Source organism: Anthonomus grandis, chromosome 9, assembly GCF_022605725.1.
Source record: "Anthonomus grandis grandis chromosome 9, icAntGran1.3, whole genome shotgun sequence".
NCBI lineage: Eukaryota > Metazoa > Arthropoda > Insecta > Coleoptera > Curculionidae > Anthonomus > Anthonomus grandis.
This window is the reverse complement of record NC_065554.1, coordinates 2,417,083-2,441,630: the sequence shown is the minus strand read 5'-3', so window position 1 is coordinate 2,441,630 and position 24,548 is coordinate 2,417,083. Positions and strand designations below refer to the sequence as shown.

General features: G+C 31.7%; 1 protein-coding gene and 1 long non-coding RNA gene across 6 annotated transcripts in view; one reads left to right on the top strand and one right to left on the bottom strand.

The window, feature by feature from the left end:
* Positions 1-24,548, top strand: part of LOC126740058 (uncharacterized) — a 121,684-nt gene that overhangs the window by 70,142 nt on the left and 26,994 nt on the right. For all 5 annotated transcript variants that reach the window (XR_007661775.1, XR_007661774.1, XR_007661773.1 and 2 more), the window contains exons 3-9: positions 11,734-11,888; positions 12,812-13,038; positions 13,092-13,273; positions 13,334-13,510; positions 21,824-21,902; positions 21,959-22,137; positions 22,198-22,363. Coding sequence is in view for 2 of the 5 variants with exons in the window: in XM_050445909.1 (XP_050301866.1) it covers positions 11,734-11,888; positions 12,812-13,038; positions 13,092-13,273; positions 13,334-13,510; positions 21,824-21,902; positions 21,959-22,137; positions 22,198-22,363 (1,165 nt within the window). In the remaining 3 variants the exon portion in view is untranslated. The remainder of the gene's footprint in view (positions 1-11,733; positions 11,889-12,811; positions 13,039-13,091; positions 13,274-13,333; positions 13,511-21,823; positions 21,903-21,958; positions 22,138-22,197; positions 22,364-24,548) is intronic.
* Positions 1-24,548, bottom strand: part of LOC126740061 (uncharacterized) — a 48,864-nt gene that overhangs the window by 9,781 nt on the left and 14,535 nt on the right. Inside the window, exon 2 of the long non-coding RNA XR_007661777.1 lies at positions 19,351-19,677. This is a non-coding gene — a long non-coding RNA (uncharacterized LOC126740061). The remainder of the gene's footprint in view (positions 1-19,350; positions 19,678-24,548) is intronic.

Genomic DNA, 24,548 nt, shown 5'->3' with positions numbered 1-24,548 from the left:
AATATGGCGTTGGTTTGTACATTCAGTTGCTTTACTATTTGGGACTAAAGCAAGTTATTGATGAACCGATGAGAAATACTGAAACATCCTCCAAACTAATAGATCATAAAATAATTACGCAGAATTTTAGCATTTTACGGTCAGGCATTTCTGATCACGAATTGATTTATGCATCTTTCAGCTTGGAGACTGTAAAGGAGGAAGTGGAATCTGTGGAAGATTTAAGGAATGTTATTCTATTGGGCATTTATGATTCTTTAAAATCGATCCCCTGGCATAATATTTTTGATTTGGATAATGTTGATGACAAAGTACATTTTTTTAATGATATTAATTTGCTTATGGACATTTATGCTCCTATAAAGACCCTCAAATTAAAGAAAAAAAATCTTCCATGGATAACACAGAATGTAAAATTTAGGATAAAACTTCGAGATAAGTCAAAATTTAAATTTAAGAGGAATAAGACTGTGAAATCACAGAATGAATATAAAGAACTTAAAACTAAGCCTATACGTAGAGAGAAAAAATTATTTTAGAGCAACATCTTAATAATGGAAATAGTAAAATATTCTGGAAGACATTAAAGAATTTCAATATTTTTTAAAAACAAAAAAAGATAGTTTATCTGGTACGATATTTAATCCTATTGACATTAACAATTTTTTCGTAAATAACATACCCCCAAGTAATATTTCTGCTGAAATTCATAGATACTATAAAAAACCAGTTATTGGTGCAAAATAAATTAAATTTAAATTTCCCATAGTCTCAAGGAACTGAAGGAACTGAAGTGTCTTAACCTAAATCAAGACTAGGGCTGTTGGTTCTCATGAATTCATGTAAATTTTTTTATATTATTCTGTCCTTTTTTTTAAAATATATTTGTAATCTGATAAATAATTGTATAGCAAATTCTCGATTTCCTTCTGAATGGAAACGGGCTGATATTGTGCCAATTCCGAAAACGAATATTGTAAAGAGTTTTAATGACTTAAGGCCCATTTCCATTTTTCCAATATTGTCTTAGGTTATTGAATTGAAGAATCAAATTGTAGACATTGTGGAGTCTGAAAAGTTGATTGACGACACGCAGTCAGGTTTTTGAAAAAGTCACAGTTGTGCTACGGCTCTTCTTAATGTAACGGATGACATTTTTAGATCTATTGATGAGGATAATTGTACTATTCTGGTTCTACTCGATTATTTCAAGTCGTTTGTCAGTCTACGTAATTCAGTCAGATTAATTCAAAGTTATCTTATGAATCGCCAGCAAAGGGTATTATCTTGGCGTTAATTCAGGTCTCCCTCCTGGTCAATTTTAGGACCAATTCTTTTTATTTTATATACTTCTCAATTTCCTAAATTTTTAGAACATTGCAAAATACAAAAGTATGCAGATGACAGTCAAATATATTACTCTTTTTCGCCCTCGTTGTTGGCTTATAATTCTCTGTAACTGAAGATGAACACACTACAAAATTTCTTACCATGTTCTCCAGTTGAACCCAAGTAAATCTTTTGTGATGTTTTTTGGCAGGCCTATTGATGTAAAACATCTGACTAAAAGAGTTATCCTAAAGATTGGCGATGAGACTCTTCCTATGAAAACAGAATGCAAAAATTTGGGGATTATTTTAGATAATGAATTAAGGTTTGAAAAACATATTTCTATGTGCATTCAAAAATATATAGGGAATCTACGTACCTTATATAACTCCAGACATTTTCCTAATAAAAAAACTAAAAAAGTTTTATGCGATTTAATGGTTCTATCTTTTTTTAATCATTGTGATGCTGTTTATGGACCTTGTTTAACTGCAGAGTATTGTGAGAAAATAGATCATTAACTGGAGGCCACCGGCTGGGTAAATATGAAACAGAGACGTTTTATTCGTAGATGTGTATTGTATCATAAAATAATAAAGTCTCCTCAATACTTGTTTTAAAAAATCATATTCAGGAGAGATGTTAATACTCTTAATTTTCGATTCAATGGGATCATCATACTTAGACATCAATCCGCAAAATTCTAGAGATTTTTTAGATATGACCTGGCTAAAGTATTTAATAGTTTACCCTCTGCCCTACAAGTCTGCTCTCTCTTAGCTTTCTCTAACCATATTAAAAACTATATCTCGTCCTTACCCCAAGCTTCTTAATTTAATAGCTAATTCCACCAATAATAAAATCTTGTACCCACACATCATCTAATTTTATGATAGATTATAAAAAAAAAATTTTTTTCTTCTTAAATTTGTTAGCTTTAGGATTTATTTTTATTTTACTGAAGAAATGTATATCTACTTCTCCTTAAGGATAAGTGTATAAATCAGCTGAATAAAGGTTAATATTATTATTATTATTATTTGTATTATTATTATTATTACTATAATATAAAAAGAAATTATAGAAAACACTTATATATACAATAAAAAATTATATAAGCATAGAATAGAAAACTGCTGAACATTAAATAAAATTAAAAATTCGTCGAAATTTCACAATGTATAAACTTACTACTTAATTAGAAACTTTGTTGTATGAAGGACAAAGTCTGTAAAGTGTAATATTGCTTCTTTCATTACTAATTTGTTATCCACTTTATAATATTTACTGAGGAACACTACTCGTGAATTAAGTACGTAGTAACTTGGTGGATTTATGAAATTTGTTTGACCTTTATATATTTACTATTTGTAACACTCTGTATTTATTATACTTTACAGTCTTTGTTCTTCATACAATAAAGTTTCTAATCAAGCTTATACATTGTAAAATTTGGGCGAATTTTAAATTTTATTTAATGTTTAACAGTTTTGTATTTTATGCTTATATAATTTTTATTGTATAACTTTGTTAATCGATTTGTTTGCTATAATCTCTTCTTATACTAATATAGCAAGACATTTGGTGAATATTTTTTGTTTAATTTCTGAAACCCAGACCTACGAAACTAGTAGGAAATGTATGGGTCTTTCAGAAATTAGAGTACGCAGATAGAAAAAGTGATGAACGGAGGATTTTGTTTATTATGGAGATAAAAAAGGGCCCGATTTAACACTTTTTCAATCTGTCTATTTTAGTTTCAGAAAGAACCACACATTTCCCACTAATTTTAAGTGCCATGGTATAATAAAGCGAAATTTAAATTTGGCGCCATAATCAAATTTTTTCCCGCCATTATGACGTAACAAATTTATTTTCGTTTTCTGTTAGTACTACTCCTCGACATTCAGAGGGCGCAACATTCATCGGCTCTTATGGGAGTTTCTTATCTAAGTAGTATTAATCTATGATTAGTAAGTACTAAGCGTCTGATTTTATTGGGAGTAGATGTGTTATTTGCAATCAAATTTCGTAGAATATTACGCGAAAGATGAGGCAGTTATAAAATATTTTTCTGATGCAAGCCTTACATATCAGTGAATAACCCACAGAGAACCCTAATCTAAAATTAAAATATTACATAATGAAAATTAATGCGTTATTTTAATAAAAATAATTAATAAATTCTGATAAAAATACATGAATCTTAAAAATATTTTTTTTTGCAAGTAGAAGTCTATTCTTAAAGTGGAGTCGCTATAATGTAGCGGTTTAGAAAGGGCGAGAAGATTTTTCTCCATAAATGAAAATGCCAATCTTTTTGTCAAGAGATAGGCATTACGATGAGTTCACTCATCATCATCAGACTCTAAAATTAATTTTTTGTCATTATAGAAAAACATTAAAATAGCAAAAAGTAAGTCAGAATTAAAAGTACAACAAAAATTAACGAAATTACAATTGAAAGTCAAAGTTAGACATAAAATTTTAAAAAAAGTTTTCAAAAAACCTTACCTTACACTACATAGCTGTGATGTTTACACGAAAAATAACGTTTTAGATAATAAAATTAACAATGGTAAAAGTCACGACATCTAGTGAATGTAGTTAAAACTAAGGTTTGAACATTGGAGCAGAAATCTAAAACGATAGAAGCAAAAAAGATCGAATTATTAGAGAACGTCGTTAGACTATAGCAGCGCGGAGAAATCATTTGGTGGAAATGAAAATATGTGTAACGGAAATTATTTAAGAAAAGAGTGAGTTAAGAAAAAAGGGCAAGGCGAGGCATGAATGATTAGTATTTCTCAAAAAGGATCTTATTTATTTGTTGGAAGTTAGAAAGTTCTGTGTAATTAAGGTGTTTAAAATAGATTGCTATCAAACTTAGTCTATTTATTGACACAAATAAAACCTGGTGATGTTATGGCTTTATTAATTTTAAGGATCTCTAAAAGGTCCAATCTCAAGCCTTTCTGTCTAGCCTCGATGATATGATTGGCGAAAGGGGAAGAAGAAGGAGAGAATGTTCCTTTACCCTTGGTTTAATTCTCCTACCGCTTTGCCCGATGTAGCATACATTACAGTCAGGATTAGAACATTTGAGTCTATAGACCCCTGATCCCGGTTGCAGGAGTATGATCTCTGGTGTTAACCAGATGCTTAGATAAGTTATTAGAAGTATGATAGCATGTCTCAAAACACTTTTGGCAACTTGGTTGATTAATTTATCGAAATATGTAATACTTCTATAAACGGAGGCTTTATTATCTTTACATAAGAGATTTTTGTTTAACGATTTATTGAGGTGTTTAAAATAAATTTTAATAATGACATTGTTAGGATGTCCGTTGTTTTTGGAAATTTAAAATATAGTTTTTAATTCTTTTTAAAAGTCATTTAAAGAAACAGAAATATTAAAAAGTTTGTGAAAAAATTAAATGTTGAGAATTTTGGGTTGAAAGGATAATGAAATAGAAAAGGGATAATTCTTATGGTGCCAGTTGCCGAAGGCTTTTTATAAATTTCAAACTTCAATGAATCTGTATTAGATTTTCTAATCAATAAATCTAAAAAGGGTGGACGACCGTCACTGTCTTTTTCATAGGTAAATTTAATGCACCTATGAGCGGAATTAAGGTGTTTTAAAAAACTTATAGATCTTTTCCAGAACCTGAAATTTGGAAGAAGTTTTGTTTTAAAACGATATCTGTGAGGGAACAAATTTCTAAAATAATATGGGTAGGTAGATTAAAATTTAAGAACAATAAATCTTATATATTGGATAAGCATTCATCGGAAGGGATACTTGGGAATAGATTGAAAACGTCAAAAAGGAGTTTGAAGGTATAATTATATGAGGCAAGTTCTGTGCCAGATGAAAGAAGTTTTAATGAAAACAGGGTTAGAAAAGCAGTTTAATATCGAATTAATAAATGTAGGCTTATGTTTAGTTTTTAAAATTTGACGTTTTTTGTTTTATGTTAGTCGATGTTTTTCACCTTTATGTGTGACAAAAACGTTTAAATAGTTAGTAAGACATTTTTATTAATACTTCACAGAGATCCTGTCAACTTGCCGCACATAAATTCCACGATAGATTAATTAACTTTAGTAACGTAAACGTTTCTAAAAACGACGATCTCTGACATAACCAACAATTATGGTACATTTCTAATCGTTATACTAAAAAACATGATATTCAATAACAACCCTAATCTAGGCACTGAACTTGCATTTGATAAATCCCACTCTGTATCCTCTTTTATTACCATTTATTACCATAAATAATTATGATGAATAAAGTAATGGGGGCTCCTAGTAAGGAAACAATAAATATCGGTCTTGTACCAAACCTATCCACCACCAAGGAAGTTGAGAAGAACGATCTGCAAAGGAAAATAAATTATTGTTCCAATGTACCTAAGCACTTGGTTAACACCAGAGATAAAACTCCTGCAACCAGGATCAGGGGTCTATAGACTCAAATGTTCTCATCCTGACTGTAATGTATGCTACATCGGGCAAAGCGGTAGGAGAATTAAACCAAGAGTAAAAGAACATACCAAACTAATTGAAAATAACATTAATAAATTCATTACTAATATTTCTTCTCCTTTTGACAACCATATCATTGAGGACAGGCAGAAAGGCTTGAGGTTGGACCTTTTAGGATCTTCGAAATTAATAAAGCCATAAAATCACCAGATGTTTGTGTCAATGAATAGACTAAATTTAATATCAACCTATTTTTTTACTCCTTAAGTACACACAACCTTCCGATAAAGTAATACAAATAAATAATATCCTTCTTAAGAAATACTAACTATTCATCTCCCTCTCTCCTTTCTTCTTAACTCACCCTTTTCTTAAATTATCTCCTTTACAAGTATTTTCATTTCCACCAAATGCTTTTCCCGCGCTGCTATAGTAGTATCGATGTTCAATAATAATTCCAGCTTTTTCGCCTTTATCGTTATAGATTTATCATTCAATGTTCAACCCTTAGTTTTAACTGGGTTCATTAGATCTCGTGATTTTTACAATTTTTTAATTTTATTATAATTGTACCTTTGAATTTTAACTTAACTTTTGTTATTTTAATATGTTCCTTTCAAGAAAAAAAAATTAGAATCTGATAATGATGCTTAAACTCATCGAAATGCATAAATCTTGACAAAAAGATTGACATTTTCATTTATAGAGAGAAGTCTTCCCGCTCTTTCTAACCCACTATCTTAAAAATAAACTTTGATTAATTAACAAAAATTAATTCTCAAAATAAAAGACTCGAACAGACCTTCTTTGGCTAAACAATAAATTAACCTATAATAAAAGCCATTTCATACTTCCAAGAGTTTCTGCTGAAATGGAATTGGCACATTCAACAATTAATTTTCTTTTGCATCTCCTTTAAATTTGTTGGCCTACTAAAATGTCGTATTTATTAATATATTACGTTAAAGAAAATTTAGGTCTAAATTTTAATGATAATTTTGGCAATAATAAGTTTCAATCTAAATTATGGAGACTATTTAAATAAATACTTCCAGAGTGCTTATATTCATAATTTATTTGTTTTTTAAATATCTTTACTATTAGACGTCATATATTTTTTTTGTTCCACCCTGTATACAAAAATTTATGTGAAATAATGCGCAACTTAAAATAAAAATCGACGGGTCCGAGCGTTTTTTCAAAAAATCGTGTCTCTAATTTTTATCGAATTTATGTGGAATTTTAGGCGGTCACTGTATAAAAGTATAACAATACATGCTGGCTAAACCTCGCTAATGGGGCTACAAACTTTTTGTTTTATGTAGTGTTAGCGGATATTATCACAACTTTAAACTGTTACAATACTAAGAAAAAAAAACAAAAAAAATCAAATCCCCACTGTTTGCAAAAAATGCAAATGTCTACCAATTTTCTTTCTCTTAATAATATGCCACTCCACCCTGGAAAATACTCCAGCTTCATTTACAACACTAGTATGGAAAATGATATAAACTAGTGCCAATGTAGTTGTAAGATTTAGAATTACGACCAATATTATGTTAGGTATTTTTGACAATTATTTTTCATAACTAAATTTTGACTTTTTCTTGCAAATAAAGTACTATAAATATATTAGTTTATTTGCTAGAAAAGTTAGACGAAATCGAATTTTAAACTACAAGTTGCCATTGCTGCAAGGAAAATGAACTTTGGATCATTAATTGAGTATGTATATAATTTTGATTTTTATTTATATTACAAGATTTGGTCTCAAAAAGAAAGAAAAAATAAATATCGTTTGCCCTAATGTGGTATAAGAATATAATCAACATATGGGAGGAGCAGACCTCATGGATAGCGTCATTGTCGTTATTTAATCAAAATAAAGTCAAAAAGATGGTACATAAAAGTACATAAGTCACTTAATAACAGCAATATTTGCCCGGCCCTAGATGAAGAAATCCAAGCGAGTTAAGCCAGGCAATCGAGAAGGCCAAGGAAAGTCCGCCACTCCCGATCCATACCCTCTGCAAAACAGTCGTCTAAGTAATTCCTGACTATCAATATATACTTTTCTTTAACGCCCCCTCCCCTTCTTTATTTTTTGAACGGATTAATTCAAAATATTGAAACTTGAGGTAAAGTAATGAGTTTCTTATTTTGTTGGGTATTACGTCACTTATAGCAAAAATCAATTTAGAAATTACTATCTCATGAAATTGATGCATAAATACTATAATTTAAAGCAAAATTGACAGATGAAAAGTTCAAGATGGCTGCTGGGCGCCATCTTCGAAAAAAATTAAATGAAAAGGGTGGTCTTATGGCAGATCATTTTGAAGCTCCTGGCGAGTACTTTATAATCCTAGAATATAAATTCAATATCTTTATCTACCTACCGTTTTGTAACGGTGGTACATTTAATAATTACCTGAATACCAAAACACTGACATGCATATCTCTACAAATAATTGTTATTCTCTGCCGTATCCACAGTGACAAAGCGATAATTTCGATAAAAGTTTGTTTTGGTTGTTTTTTGTTGGTAGTGACAAAAATATCAGTACGAAAACAAATATCATTGTGCAGTTAACATATTCTCATGTAGTTTTCGGTTTTAGTGGTAGTAGTTTAAAATGGCCAATTCTCATCCATTGGGAGAAAAAATCGAAGTGCTTTTGATTTACGGTGCGACGCGTAACTTTCACGAAACCGAAAGGATTTTCAACGATCGTTTCCTGAATCGTCGTATTTGTAGAAAATATTTATGAGAACTCGTATCTAAATTTTTAACTACTGGTAACAAAAGGCCCCCAGGACGTCCGTCCATTTCGGAAGAAAAGCAAGTTCCAATAATTGGTGAGATGATAGTTAATTCCGACAATCAACTTCCTCCGTCGCGAATGAACATGAGGTTTGTCCTTTTACTGTATGGAGACTTTTGAAAAGGAATCAAAATCCATACGAAATCCAAATGGTACACCAGTTAACTGAATATGACCCTAATCAGAACAAAATTCTGCGAAACTATGACGGAAACCATTGCACGGCATCCTACCTATCTTCATAATATTTATTTTAGTGATAAATGTACATTTTTTCTCAACGGTAATGTTCATAGACAAAATTGTCCTTATTGGAGTGACACTAATCCTTTCGGAAAACTCATACTCAATATCTAGAAAAAGTAAACGTTTGGGCAGGGATATAAACCATATTATGGGGCCTCTATTCATCGAACAAAATTTAACAGGGGAACTGTATTTGGATATTCTGGAAAATACTATTGACCCTCTAATCACCGAAATTGTCGAAACAAATCCTAATGAACTCGATATGTATTCCAGCAAGATGGAGCTCCACCACACTACTCTAAACAAGTTCGGAACTATTTAGGTAACAACTTCCCCGGTCGTTGGATTGGCCGTCGAGGATCTGTAGAATGGCCAGCTCGCTCGCCAGATTTGATACCTCTAGACTTTTTTTTATGGGGCTATTTGAAGCAAAAGCTATACGAAATTGAACCTGCTTCAATATTGGATTTACGACAGATAATAACGAACATTTGTAGAAATATCGATGTTAGTGTATTTGAAAATGTTCTGTGTGAAATTTCGGACCGACTGTTCTTGTGTCAAGAAGTTCAAGGCAACCATTTCCAGCATCTTCTCAATGAGCTTGGAAACGACAATTCGATGATATTTAGTAAAAAAGAGCAGGCTCCAACTTAAATTTAGCAATTTATTTCAGTTCTCTAGCATTTATAGTTACTTCACAATTAATTTTCAAAGTTCGAATAAATACGCCATGTTTAATTTTTTCCTTGTACCAGCGCGGCCGGGATGATACGTCACAGGCGCCCAAGTGAACGCGACGACCGACGCTAGCATGTCGACCGCGCACGCTGCTTTGTTAATATTATTATGCATGTTTTTGCCGTTGTTTGTGTTTTTCAAAATGTCGGCTCCACATACCTGCTATAAATATTGTATTGTATTTTAATAAGTTCATATGTACATATGTTCTATGTCGAAAAACGCCTTAGACAAGGAAAATGGTTGGACCGGTATTAGCCTATATTTACAATGTTAACGAAGTGAGCAGAATTTTTCTCGCATTATGGTGACTCGCTTACATGTTTTTGAGTGTATTTTAAGGGATTCTTGGTTTTTTTTAAGTAAAATTTTTGGTTAAATCTATACTTTTTGGATATTATCAAAGTGGGATGTTCAGTTTTGATTTAAATTTCGTAGGAAAAATAATTGCCAGATGACATTTTTGCAGATTTGGTGGCTCGTTTCAGGTGCGTGATTACAGGTCCACTCATTTTCCTTGTCTTATTTAAGAAAAATGCTTAGTTTTTGAAAAACAGGGTGTCAAAGTAAAAGTTTATTTTTAATTATTTTTGAATAGAATTTAGAGTTTTAAAATATTTACGTTTATATAATGGGTAAGTTGTGTGACTGACCACGAACAAATCCCTGCTCCATTGTAATTAGTCAACAAGCAAAATACGTCAATAATAAAAGTTAAAAGTCAAAATGTCAACAAACAAAACCACCCTGTCAAAATAACGCCTGGGCACTAGGCTGTGGCTGGCTGGTTAGCGAGCGCTCTATAATACACCGTCGCGTCGCGTCGGCGTCTATGACGTAGCGCGTAATTGGGACGGAATCTCGGGAGGTATAAGTATGGAACCCGAACGCTTGACGCACTGACAGTAAACAGCTGATTCTGATTGTTTATTTACTAAACACAACTTGTTTTGAAATTTTGAATATTGCTTATTGCTGTGGTTTTGGACCTTTATATTTTTTTAAACATTAGGACTGGAATAAAAATGTCAATAGATTTAAAAAAAATCAATAGATATTTCTTAGGTTAAGTGAAATCTATCTACAAGAAAAACAATAAACATTAACAAAGCATAAAAAATAACTTATTTACTTCTTCTTCTTCTTCTTCTTCTCAAATTTGGTGAAGTCGAGTAAAATTGTAAGGATATATTTTTTGCGCATGTGCGAACTGCCTGATTTTGAATTGATCCCTACTCTCGAGCAACGATTTTTGGACGATTCTAGGACAATTCTGAACCGGTCCAAAAAAAAACCAAAACACCAAATTTTCAATTCGGAATCAATTCTAATTTAACCAAAATGCATAAAACAATCTGCGCATGTGCAAAACAATTCTAGGACGATTCTAAGATGAACCAAAACAAAGCTATAAAAAACCCCAGACTAGCAGCCTTATAACTTTGCAAATACTTACTCTAACAATTTGAAATAAACGTCATTGTTCTTATAGACTTATGTTGTATTGATTTTTGGGAAAATATATATATATACTTTTTAAAATTTTCCAAGCCCATTGAACTCAATGTATTTATTCGATATATCAAGTTAAATATTAATGTATTCAGGTAATTATTAAATTTACCACCATTTTGTAGTAGGTAAAGATATACAATTTTAGGGTTATAAAGTACTCGTCAGGAGCTTCAAAGTAATGTGCCACAAGACTACCCTTTCCATTTAATTTTTTTTCCAATATAGCACCCAGCAACCATCTTGAAATTTTCATCTCTCACTTTTGCTTTAAAACATAGTATTCATTCATTAATTGCATTTACTCAAGTTTTAATATTTTGAATTGATTCGTTCAAAAAATAAAAATTAAAGGAGGCATTAAAGAAAAGTACTGTATAAGTGTATATGACTTAAAATGTTCGAAATTAGGTCCACGTTCCAAACTTATACACAGTTTGTAAATTTTTGGTTCTTTTACTTTTTATTTTTAGTAAAATTTCCTGAAACAAGTTCAAAGAACTGTTTCAAGTTTATTTACGTCATAATAATACATAACGCAAGAGTTTATACATATTTACCTCCTTGTTTATTTTTTCAGCTGTGTCGTCTAATATTTATATCACTCTACCGACAGATCTGAGCTTAGATGTCATCAATTATTTAGAAGTATCTTTGAACAATCAGTCATTGGCATATGTAAATTTGAGTGAAATTAATAGGACCGCAATACCAACTTATAATCAGCATAACCAGGTTAGTACTTGAATGAAATAAATATGATAAAAATAAAAAAATACACCAAACTAACTCATTTCGTTATCTAAAATTAAATTCGTTTATCTTTCTAAAGATGAATTTATGTCTGAATTTGTTTGTACATTTTATTACGATTACTTATTTACACGCTCACTTTATTATATTTAACCATTTATAGGTAATAGAGTTTAAATACATGCTTTTTGCTTCATATCACTTATGAAATGTTTACATATTACAAAAATGAATGATTTCTTATCTTTATCTCATAATCGTAAGGAGTCCTCCTTATTAATATTTACTCTAAATCCCGATATCAATAAGTATATTTACGATTTACGATTAATATCATCATACTAAAACTACTCTGGTAATATGATATATCTAATTCAAAGTTTTACTAATAAAGAAACTCGTTTTGCATGCAAAGAGTTCTTTTGAACTGAAACCTATATTACACGCACAATACGAATTATTTGTGGCTAAAAATATTTAATATGACGAAAACGAGGAAAACGAGATCAATTAGAATAGGCACGTTTATGAAAAATATAAAATACTAGTAGAATTTCTCAGAAAATATCGTTATTTGCTCTATCTAAATTAGTTTTAGCATTCCGCCACTGACACGGTGAATTGTTAAGAAATCATCATTTATAATAAATTAATAAAAAACTGTAAATGAACGTTTAAAAATAATAAGGAAGAAAATAAAATTCCGAGGCAAAAAGCTTAAAAAATAATTTATTTTTATTTCCATAAATAAGACCATTTCATATAAGGATCTTAAATTGTTTTCTAAATTTATGTGGTTTTAGTTAAATATAACACTTTTTAAATAAATAGTTTACATTTTTATATGATAATATCGGAAGTAAGTAACAACCTGCTAAACTATAGCGAAATTTTATTTTTTTCAGAAAGATACAATTTACAGATTACCAAAATGTTGCCCACCGGACCAATATATCAATTTTTCAACGGAAGGTTGCGTTCAGGCCGTAAGAGAAGTGCAGCTCAATATAACCCTCTTTGAGAGCAACCATACCGGTCTAGATCCAAACGTTACAGTTAATCCTTCTGAATATCAATTGGCGCCTTATTACCAAATGCCCAATTGTTCACGATTAGGAGAATTTTACAGACTGTAAGCCACTCAAATAATTGTTGAGATCTGACTAAATATTTAATTCCCTTTAGAGTAGAAACCATAGATATACAAGGAATCATTTATAACTCTTCACTAATTATTGAACACTTTGGCATACTATCTCATCAGAATTTTTGCATTGATGTTGTTATAGACGACTATCCCAGAGACCTGATCTGTCATTGTCACTATATACCTTTGGTTAATCCTGATCCAAATTTTTATTTACCAGGTAAGAACATCGCTTTGTAGGTTAAAACCTTTCTATTTTTTTTTTTTTTATTTATTTTAGTGTTGAGTTTGTCGGTGGTTGGTTTTGCATTATCAGCTATAGCTTATGGATTAGTTTTAAAGGCTAAAGATTTACACAAAATTTCTTTGGCTATTTTCTGCTCTTCCATGTGTATTGCTTTTATATCCTTGATAATAATGCAAATTCAAAGCAATCATGTAGCCTGTAATATATTTGGTAAGTATACGTATTTATATATCGCACTATGTCTAATTCAGTTGTACTCCCTTGTAAAAATGCATTGGGATTATCGATTAAAATATATATGGTATATTTTAAATACATATCAGCTATCAAAATACCCGACGCTCTATATGAAAATAGAACCCAAATTCAAGTCGAAAAATTATTATTTGTTAAGCCATCGAGGATAAGGTATTTGTTCTAATCTGGATGATATCTTATACAATTTTTTGAAAAGCTGCAAGGTTTATACCGACTAAGATAATGCCTCTCAAAAACTCGATTGATCACGCTACATTATATAGGGTGATTCATAAGGAAATGTCGATATTTCAGGTACGTATTCAGGACCCAGCAATAAAAATCTATACAAATATGGGTTCGCAAGGTCTTTGTTTCCGAAATAAAGAGTGTTAAAGTTTTTATTTAATTTTTTTATTTTTAAAATAAAATCTATGATAATGTAAATATTAGAGTAAAAATTGGTCTGAGGGGGTTTTAACGACTCATCTAATTTCTTAAAAATGATTATTTCTTCAAATACCCAGAAATTGCCTATGCATATACTGTAAAAAAATAAAAGTATGCCTTGCGTGCCAGAACAACTTCTGGTTGGCGTTGTCATCTTTTGTCCTGTTACTAAGCAAAAGCGAGCGCATTAAGTTATAAACTCAGACTCAAAAATGCTTTATTGTCAATATAAACATAGAAGTTGTAGACAAAGCCAATAGACTGTACATTAAAGGAATAAAAACGAGAAACTAATTTAAAATAAAATAAAATTACATAAAACTTTGAAAAATACTTAAATGCTAATCATTAAAAAATTCACCTAAACTATAGTACGCTTTACTAGCAAGAAATATTTTCGTCCTTGTACGTAGGCTTTTTTCAGTCTTAAGTTGTCTTATTTCTAGTGGAAGTTTATTAAACAGCTTTCTACCTCCATATATGATAGAGCTACGGACAAGTTCAAAATGAGGAATGGGTAGCCTCAACAAATAATTTTGTCGCGTGGCTTATTATAGTGGCTTCCTAAGTGGAGTTCCTGTTTATATTTTCTAAAAACTAAGCAAACTGTTTCCAAAATAAAAATACAACACAGGGTTAAAATATTATAACTTACAAAAAGCGGGCGACATGAGTCACGAGGCTTGGCCCTACATAAATATCTAATGGCCCTTTTCTGGAGTACAAACACTGAACTAAAAAGTGAATTTGAACATGAACCCCAAAAGCAAATTCCATATCGAAGGTGCGACTCGATAATCGCGAAGTATGCAGATCTGGCGATGGAGAAATTAAAACTGGTGGCTATAACCCTTAGGGCGTAGCAGCCTGATGAGACTTTTCTACATACATTCACAATATGGTCTTCAAATTTAAGAACTTGTCTATGGAAAGACCCAAAAACTTACTGAACGGTGGCATGGTAATGGCTTCATTATTTAAACATATATCATTTGTATTACATTTAAAATTAAGGATATTTGTTTTGGAAACATTAAATGTCAAAAAATTTGCATCACACCAGTCTTTTATTTTTAACAAATCTGCACGTATATTGGCCTCCATTTGAGAAACATCAGAGTCGTGCCAGAGGATGGTGGTATCATCGGCAAACAATGTAAATTTGCCAGTTACCTGCAGTTGTGGCAGATCGTTCACATAAATGAGAAAAAGTAAAGGACCAAGTACTGATCCTTGCGGAACACCCACATTTATATTAAGTTCCTTAGAGATACCACCATTAAATTTGACAGCCTGGACACGATTTGATAAGTAGGAACGAAGCCACTCAAGGGCAGTTGCTCTGAAACCATAGAGCTCCAGTTTCATCAGCAGCACTCTGTGACTCACGCAGTCAAATGCCTTGGACAAGTCACAGAATACCGCTGCTGCAACTTCACCAACATTCAGTCGGTTGTACAGGTGCTCTAGAAAGCTAAAGATAGCATCATTTGTGATCACAGACTCACGAAAGCCAAACTACTGAAGACTCAATAGACCAAATCTATTTTAAATACCTATAATAAATAAGATCAAATTTTGTTGCTGTCAAATTCTGTTCATAACATGTATTATCTTATTATTTAAAAAACATTAGATCTAAATACGTTATTATTCCTGCGAAATTCTTAGATCGTGTATATGCATTCGTCTATGGCTTCTGTAATGGGGTCTCAATTCAAACTGTCGCAGAGTACCAGCGTCGTTTTCCAGAAGGGTACGTGCTAGATAGAACAGTTTTTTACAAGTTCTCGCTACTGCTGGAGAATCTGAGATATTTCTAAGTATGAAAAGGAAAGAAAAGCGAGACCTGATGTTGAATTAAAAGAGGCTATTTTTAGTGCCGTCGACTTACCAAGCTACGCAATCGTATGTTTAGAGAAATCCTCACATCATTTGTTTATACCCATTTTATTTACAACAGGTTCATTACTTACAGCTGGGTGATTTTGAGTTGAGAATGCAATTCTGTAATTTGATTAATAAAAATCAAAGTCATATTGTAGAAGTCTATTTTTAAAGTGAAGTGGCTACAATATAGCGGGTTAAGGAGGGCCGGAAGACTTTTCTACACACAAAAGTCTGCCCACCCTCCCTAACCGTTATAATATATAGGTACGTTTTGTTCACTGATGAAGTACAGTTCATTCGTGATGGTATAAACAATTTTCACACTGAACAGCAATGATCTTATGAAAACCCTCAGGCTATGGTAAACCATAATTTCCAACCTAAATGTAGCATTAATGTGTGGTGTGGAGCATTAAATAGTTATTTAATTCATCCATTTATAATCGACACTAGTCTTACACGAGAAAAATTCTTAGACTTTCTTGAAAACCACTTGGAAAATCTATTAGAAAATATCCCCCTTAATGTAAGACGAAACATTTATTTGCAGCATGATAAAGCCGCTTCACGCTATAATTTACGAAGATAATAATAAGAGATTTTTTAAACCAAAATTGATGGATTAGTCGGGGTGGTCCGCAGAATTGGCCACCTAGATTTTTTGACTTGATTTGATTGCCAGACCTTAATCCTTAGGATTATTGCCTGTAGGGATGGTTCAAATCACTGATAGTATATTTCAATAAAGCTAATACAGGAGAAGCATAAAGTCGGATAACAAACGCAGCATAAACTTTAAGAAAATCGCCCAATCTATCACAAAACGACATGTGCTTACTTCTAAGCTGGTGAAATGCTGGAATTCTTGAAAATTATAATTATTATTATAATTTAATTTTATTCAAAATTATTTTGCTATACATTTATTTTTTTTTTTAAGTTTTGCTATAATAAAATTAGACTTGTCGTAATTGTTGTTTAATTCGAATATGTCGAAATTTTAATATGTGGAAAACGGATACTAATATCAATTTTTAACATGCATTTTATTTTGACGTAAGAATGATAAAGAATTATTTAATTTACTAAAAAATTTAATATAGAGCCATACTAAAACGTTGTGTTCATTTAGAATAGTATTAAGACGCATAGGTGGCGCTACCTACAAATAAGAGCCATACTAAGTTTGGATTCATTATCATAGATTTTATTTAAAGAATAGAAAAATAAAGTAACAACTTTAACACCCTGTATTTCGAACAAGAAGGCCTTGCGAACCCATATTTCTTTGAACCTTAATATTTTATTTTCGGCCCTGAATACGTACCTACATATCTAAAATATTGACATTTTTATAAATTTAAAACATTAATGAAAAACTTAATAACACAAGCCAAAATTTAAAAGCAGCTTCATATTTTATATGTTCTTATATAATATACAGATCGTGTTTTCGTTCGTTACTTATAGGAAACCGCATAGAGGCGAAATTTTGCAACGTCGCGCGTGTACGAGTGCCTGCGACAGAGCACCGCCCCAGTCGGCCCGAGGACGGGATTAGTAAACATCTGACTTTCGTGGGAGCTGCGTCGTTTGGCAACAAAATGTCCCAAAATATTACGCGAACATCCAGGCATTTTTAAAATATTTATTCTAATGCGGGTTTTACAGATATGACAATGTGTAACACCCACATAGAATTGTAATCTTAAAATGTTTAATATGCTGTGTTTTGCATAATGAAAATTAAAGCGTTATTCTATTAAAAAATAAAATATCAACTCTGATAAAAATATAATAAAAAATCAGAAATAAAACTCTAATAAACAAACTTAACAACATATCATTTTTTAAATAAAAGGCTCAAATAAACCGCCTTCTTTTGCTAAACAAAAACTGAACCTATCGTAAAAGCTATTTCGTACCTCCAAAAGACTTTCAGGTAAAATGGAATTGGCACCTTCGACATATTTATTTTGGAACTGCTCTAAATTTATTGGCCTACTAAATTCATGCTTGTAAATGGTCTGCTTAAGGTTAAGGTTAAATCTGGAGATCTAGGAGGCCATTTAATATTGCCAGTCCCACTAATAAGGCGGTTAGGAAAAGTATTTATTCAAAATTCTTTTACCCTAGCCGCGTTATGAGTAGGACAGCCACCTTGCTGAAAATAAACTGATCCCAGGTCTATATCAGGTAGGATTTGAATGGCAGGAAGAACTTGGTTTTGCAGCAACTCAAGGTACTTTTTGGCGTTTAAAGTGCCATCAATAAAAAACGGCCCTATAACATTGTCGCCCAAAATACCTGGCCAAACATTCAATTTCTGAGGATACTGGGTACGAAACTGAAAACTTCTGTGCTCGTTTTCCTGAAACCAATAACGAACAATGGAAGGATTGTGTTTGCCATGTAATGGAAAAGAAGATTCATCAGAAAACAAAATATTTTTTAAAAAATAATCGTTTTCATTTGCCTTTTCCATCATGGTTTCACAAAATTCCATTCTTCGCCACTGGTCTTCAGGAAATATTTCCTGAGTTTTTGAATACTTGAAACATTTGTACCTATATTTTTTCCAGATACGAGCAACAGTTTTATTGCTCATTCCCAGTTCCTCTCCAACACTTCTAGTGGACCGTGTCGAATCAAGTTCTAGGGTACTGCCAACCATTTCTTCCCGCCGTTCTAATATATCCTGGAACACTTCAACAGGTGGTTCTTGACGTTTTGTGTGGCATTTTACAATCTTGAAGACAAAAGGATGTCTCAAAATTTGTAACCACATTTAAAACGTTTTTGCACAAGGAATCGGTTTATTCTCAAATGTCACTGAAAAGATTTGTTTTCAGTGACATTTTTCAGCTACATTGTACTGCCGAATTGCCTCCATAAAACCATTATTGAACCATTATTATTGAACCATTAGTTGAACTCTTTCGGAAGGGGTATAAACAGCCATAGTGAAAAAAACACGAAAATAACGCTCAAAAATTATTAATGCAACGTGCAGTCACACTCCAAAGTGAGGTCTGCTGACTCCCGGTTCAAAAAATAAAAACGAAAGATTTCGCCGCCTGCAAGCCGCAACCAAGCGGTGTTGCCATTATTTTGGGTAATACGTAGCTCACGATAACACGATCTGTATATTATATATACATATACAGTGCATCCGTAAAAATAGCGGTAAAATTGAATAAAAATTAAATGGAACGTTCTAAAAAAATGCCTGAATCCGTCAATTTTAATATTTGGTTTAGGGTTTTTTTACGTGCAGTTAAATATACAGGGTGACTCAAGAAAAAGATATGACGCCATCAATATGTTTTTGAAATGTGAACCACCATTTTTTATTGCAGAATCAGAAAGAACCCATTTTGACAAAGGAAGGATATGGTACAAATGAATAGTGGTTACATAATCAATTTTGAACAAAAAATTATTAAAAAAATTAAAATTAAAGAAATACTTACCTAAATTAAATGTTCGAACTAAGCACCTTTAACAACTTGACAATAACCAAGGCGATTTAAAAATTCTTTTTGAACGTTGTCAATGACATCTGGAGTAATATTTCCAATTTCCTAGCGCATTTGTTCTTTTAAATCTTCTAAACTCACTGGTTTAATGACATACACTTTACTTTATAAATATTTCCATAAAAAATAGTCGAGGAGAGTTAAATCTGGTAGTCTGGGTGGCCATTCAATGAACCCTTGTCTACCTATACAACGATTTGGAAAAGCTTCTTCTAGATAATTGCAAACGGGTAAAGCATCGTGTGGCGGGGCTCCATCTTGCTGAAAAAAAGATCACGTTGGTGCATGCCGAGTTCTTCCAAATCCATATACAAAGTTAGAGCGGGGTAAGATCATTTTGAAGAGAGTGTTGTGTATGACATTCTGTGAAGCAATGAGGCTTTTCGGTCGTCCAGTATCGACAATTCTTTCTGTTCACATGGCCGTTTAAAGTAAATGTTGCTACATAATTGCTGCATTTGCTCACAATATTCATTTCGGCTATCAAAATCATCTTTCAAATAATAAAAAGCCAAAATACCAAACTTTAATTTAGATTTATATTTATCCGCACTGTATATATATTGTCTGGAAACCCAGTCTGCGACTATGGGGCATTAGTAGAGGAGAGGCAGTTTTATGACAAAGCAATATTATATAATGATAATCAAAGAACACTAAACACAAACAAATACCGTGTGGGGCACGCAGTATCTATATCCAATTGCAAATTGAATTTTTTCAAGGTGTTTAAAAATTGTTTTTATGATTTATAGCAAATTGAATTTATTTTTTCTTTCAGACTACAACATTGACCTTTAAATAAAAATAACTTTCTCCTTAGCTCAATTTCTTTTTTGCAATTGAGCTCTCGGCATCATTGAAAATTTTCGTCCAATTTCTTTCATAGCCGCAGGTTCGATACCCATACAATACAACACAGTACATAAAATTAAAAGAATAGAACAGGAAGAGAACAATTGGAATGCAGAGTTAAGGGGATTATTCACCCAAAAATTTCTGTTTCCTGGATAACTTTTTTATTTTACAATATTTTTTAATGCGGTTTTCACTAATGAAATGTACATATTTTTTTCAAAAGTCGATAGATGCTAGTTTTTTTAATTTCTAAAATTTCGATTTTTTATTTCAAAACCATAAATATAAATAAAAAAATCTAACGAAAAGGTAGGAAGCCAAAAAAGGATCAGTTTAGGCCTAGAATGGCTGCAAATATTGAATAAGAATGCCACATTGCTTTTACTATTTATATATAAATGAAAATAAATGATTCATTTTGGAAAGAAAAATTATAGAAAAATTAAAGATTTTTTATTTTAAATGTCTACTGCCTGTAGAATCATAGATCCTAGGCATAATAAAGGCATGGAAATTCGAAACCCATCTAGAACTTGAGCTGTAAATGATAATTTTTGTATTACATTTGTTTGGTTTTTCTATTTTCATTAAAATATACCACTTCGTTATATTATAATTTTCATTTTTATATACTTACTTACATACATTTATACAGCTTGTTCTAAAACATGTACCTACGTCATTATAAGTACACACAACATCCATAAATACAAAACATAACATTTTTCCTGTAGTTATTTAATTTGCCAATAGTATCACCTCTCTAACAAAACGGCTTATCTTTTAAACTTTTCTTCAGGTGTTTCAATTCAAGAGATCGACAGTGCACCACTAATTCGAAAGCTCGCCGAAGGAAACTTTTTGAGAGCGACCCGTTAAGAAAGACTTGAGCCATTTTAATTCAGTTCCCCAAAATCCAAATATTTTAAACTTGTGCAGCAAATCTATTATTAAAATAATCAAAAGCTTCTGGTAAATTAAGTAAAACGGTTCTAATGGCTTTTTACTCTGTTGTGTAAACAAATGTTCCAATGGCATGACTTGTTCTCTTTTTTGCCTGGAAACGCATTAAATCTTTTTGCAGAATGTTGTGTAGATTTAGGAATGAGAACATTCTCACCTTTATTATTTTTTAATTACGTTTAACAATTCATACAAAGTTAGAAGAACCCTCATGGTCACTAGCCTTATGCGGTATTATTTTTTCGCCTTTAATTCGAATAATAGTACAAATACATTTGCACTATAAAAGTATTGTAGCCTCAACATGATGCAAATTTATTTCACTACAATTTTAATTTCGAAAGTGAAATCAATTTCACCTTAAAAAAATAAGTTTTACGATCCCAAAACTAGATAATTTTCAGTTAATAAATTTGAACAAGGCGTACCTCTTCATTTGAACATACAGTCATAATTATCTACGAGCCCCGGCCCCTCTTGTAGAAGAAAAAAACAACTTAAAAATGTCTTTATATAAATTTTTCGAGTCTAACATTGCAACATTGTATACTTCTAAAAGAAAATATATACCTATTTTTTTTTCTAGGATCTGTGTTTTTATTAACGTTAGTAATGTCCTTTCTGTGGCTGCTAATTTTGTGCCTAGAACTACTATACTTGGTGAAGTAAGTACATGTTTGTCAATAAATGTAAATTCTTTCATTTAAAAGTATTTTTTCAGATATCCTATTGAAGAAGAACGCCAGGAGACTAGATGGCAATGGTACACAGGATTGTCTGTGGGAATTTCAATTTTTCTGTTTATAATTTCGCTAGTTTCTGGAAGTTTAGGAGTCCCAGATGTACCAAGCAATATAATTAAATACTATGGAATATATCCAGATGTTTGTATGTTTGATAGTAAGTCTAATAAAACCAAAATATTTAGAAGATTTTTTAACTACTATTTTAAAATTTTAGCCTCAGCCGACAGAGCATATATTGTATTCACACCAATAATTATTTCAATAGTTGGGTCAATAATAAGCCTTATTGTGTTGCAGATATTCTTTAATAAAAATGAAAATAACGGACACATAAGAAATCACGTAGACTGGATGTTTAACTTTAATAGTTACAAATTTCTGTAAGTATTAAAATATAATGTCAAATATGGGCAAAATGTAGCCAGTAAATTATCTTTTAAAAAATCGACGCTACTTCACGGAAACACTAAATTGATGATTGACAGGAGAAAGGTCATAAGCGACAATTTATTGATTTTACAGAAAACCATTTAATTTTCTTTTTAATATTTATAATTTTTTATGCAATTAATAAAACGGCCAACTGCAACTAAAATATTGTGTTTTGAACCGTTCTCTTAATGATCATTAGTTCATTAATACTTAATAATTTTATATGGAAGCTAGATAATATAGGTTAAGCCAATAAGTCTTTAGAACAAATTCAAGTAAAAAGGCATAAATCTAATAATTGAAAAATTTCAAGTAATGATAAAAATCTTAGCCACCGAGATATTCTTATAGCTTAAGTGCCACGTAAAAAACAGAATGCTAGAAAGAATAATGATTTAACCATTATAAAAAAATTAAAAATGTCTTATAAAAATGACTAACTAAAGGTTTTTAAAGTGAATAATATAGAGCATTTTAATAATAAAATTGGGATAAACAGCTTACAATATTTTATTTTAAACCAAAAGAGTATCCAAACAAATTTAACCTTTAACTAAAAATAATGCAAAAAAACATTGACTTCTTAAATTCATAACCAAGGAAACAAACCCTACCTCTGGAACGAAATTTTTGTTGGTTTGTAATCTTTAAAGCCGTAGGTACTGGGTAGTCGTATCAATTTAAGACTTTTACATTATTAAACTACTTATTACTATGGTTATAAATGTTAACTAATAATAGTTTTAATTTTGAGGCAAAATAATATATTTATATTTTGCAAATCTACTAATCCTCTGTATCTGTTTCATCTAACGTATCTTTTACGTTACTAGTAGAGGGAAAGCTAATATATTCGTTATGAAAAAGGGTTGGGAAGGGCTGGATTTCTGATCCATAGAATTTAAAATAAATATTTTCTTAAAATCTCTCTTCTTAAATGTGCAAAACCGGATTTTACCGTTTTTTTGCAAAGAGGTTTTCTTAAAACATTTATCTTCTACGGAATCCCATTTAAGGTAAAAATTTATTTGTCAAGTTATGAACTTTACGAGTATAGGGTCTTGGATTTTGTCGCGCTGGTTCAAAAATTGTGTACCACTGGGAAATACCCCAAATGTCTTAACAATTACATTTACATTAAGATTTACAGTTCAGACTGATGCGGTCTATACCGACTTCTTCAAGGCCTTCGACAGGATGAACTTTGGTCTCTTGCTGGCCAAGTTGGAAAGTGCTGGTTTTCATGACTCCCTCTTAAAATGGCTAAAGAGTTTTCTGATAGGAAGAACTCAGAGTGTGAAGGTGCATGGCTGTACTTCTGCACCTACTAATGTAGTCTCGGGGGTTCCTGAGAGATTTCACTGTGCCCCTCTGCTCTTCAATCTATTTGTGAATGATATTGTTAATGTGATGAATCATAGTTCTGTAAGTAGGTTTGCTGATGACCTGAAGCTCTACATGCAAATTAAGCAGGTGAATGATATAGTCAAACTTCAGGAAGACCTTGATGTTTTGTGTGAGTGGTCAGTGATAAACGGATTGAGGCTCAATATTTCCAAGTGTTGCTACATATCATTTCATAGAGGTTCGAAGAGATTCAATTCTACATATAGTATCCTTGGCAAGTTCTTGCAGTATGTGAATGTAGTCGAGGATTTGGGCGTGTGGTTCGATGAGCATCTGAGATTTATTCATCACATCTCTAAAATAACTTTAAAGGTACTAAGAGTGTTGGGTGCTGTAAATAGGTATAATTCACGTCTCTCTCTGCAAGCCTATAGACTCCTTTATGTCTCGCTGGTTAGATCTAATCTTGAATTCTCTTCAGTAGTGTGGTCTCCTCTATATCAGAATTCAATAGATATGATTGAGAGAGTGCAAGATGGATTTTTACGGTGTGCTGCATTTAGAATGGGTATTAGCTTTGACGAGTACCATCGTGAGGACATGTGAGTAAGACTTAACCTGATGAACATATTGGCCAAAAGGCGTGTGAACGCTGATCTTTGTTTTGTGTTTAAGCTGGTTAATGGCATGATTAATGCTCCTGACCTGCTTTCTAAAGTGGGTCTCAATGTTCCAAATAGAATTCTACGCAATTTTGACCTTTATCATGTACAGAATTGAATATGG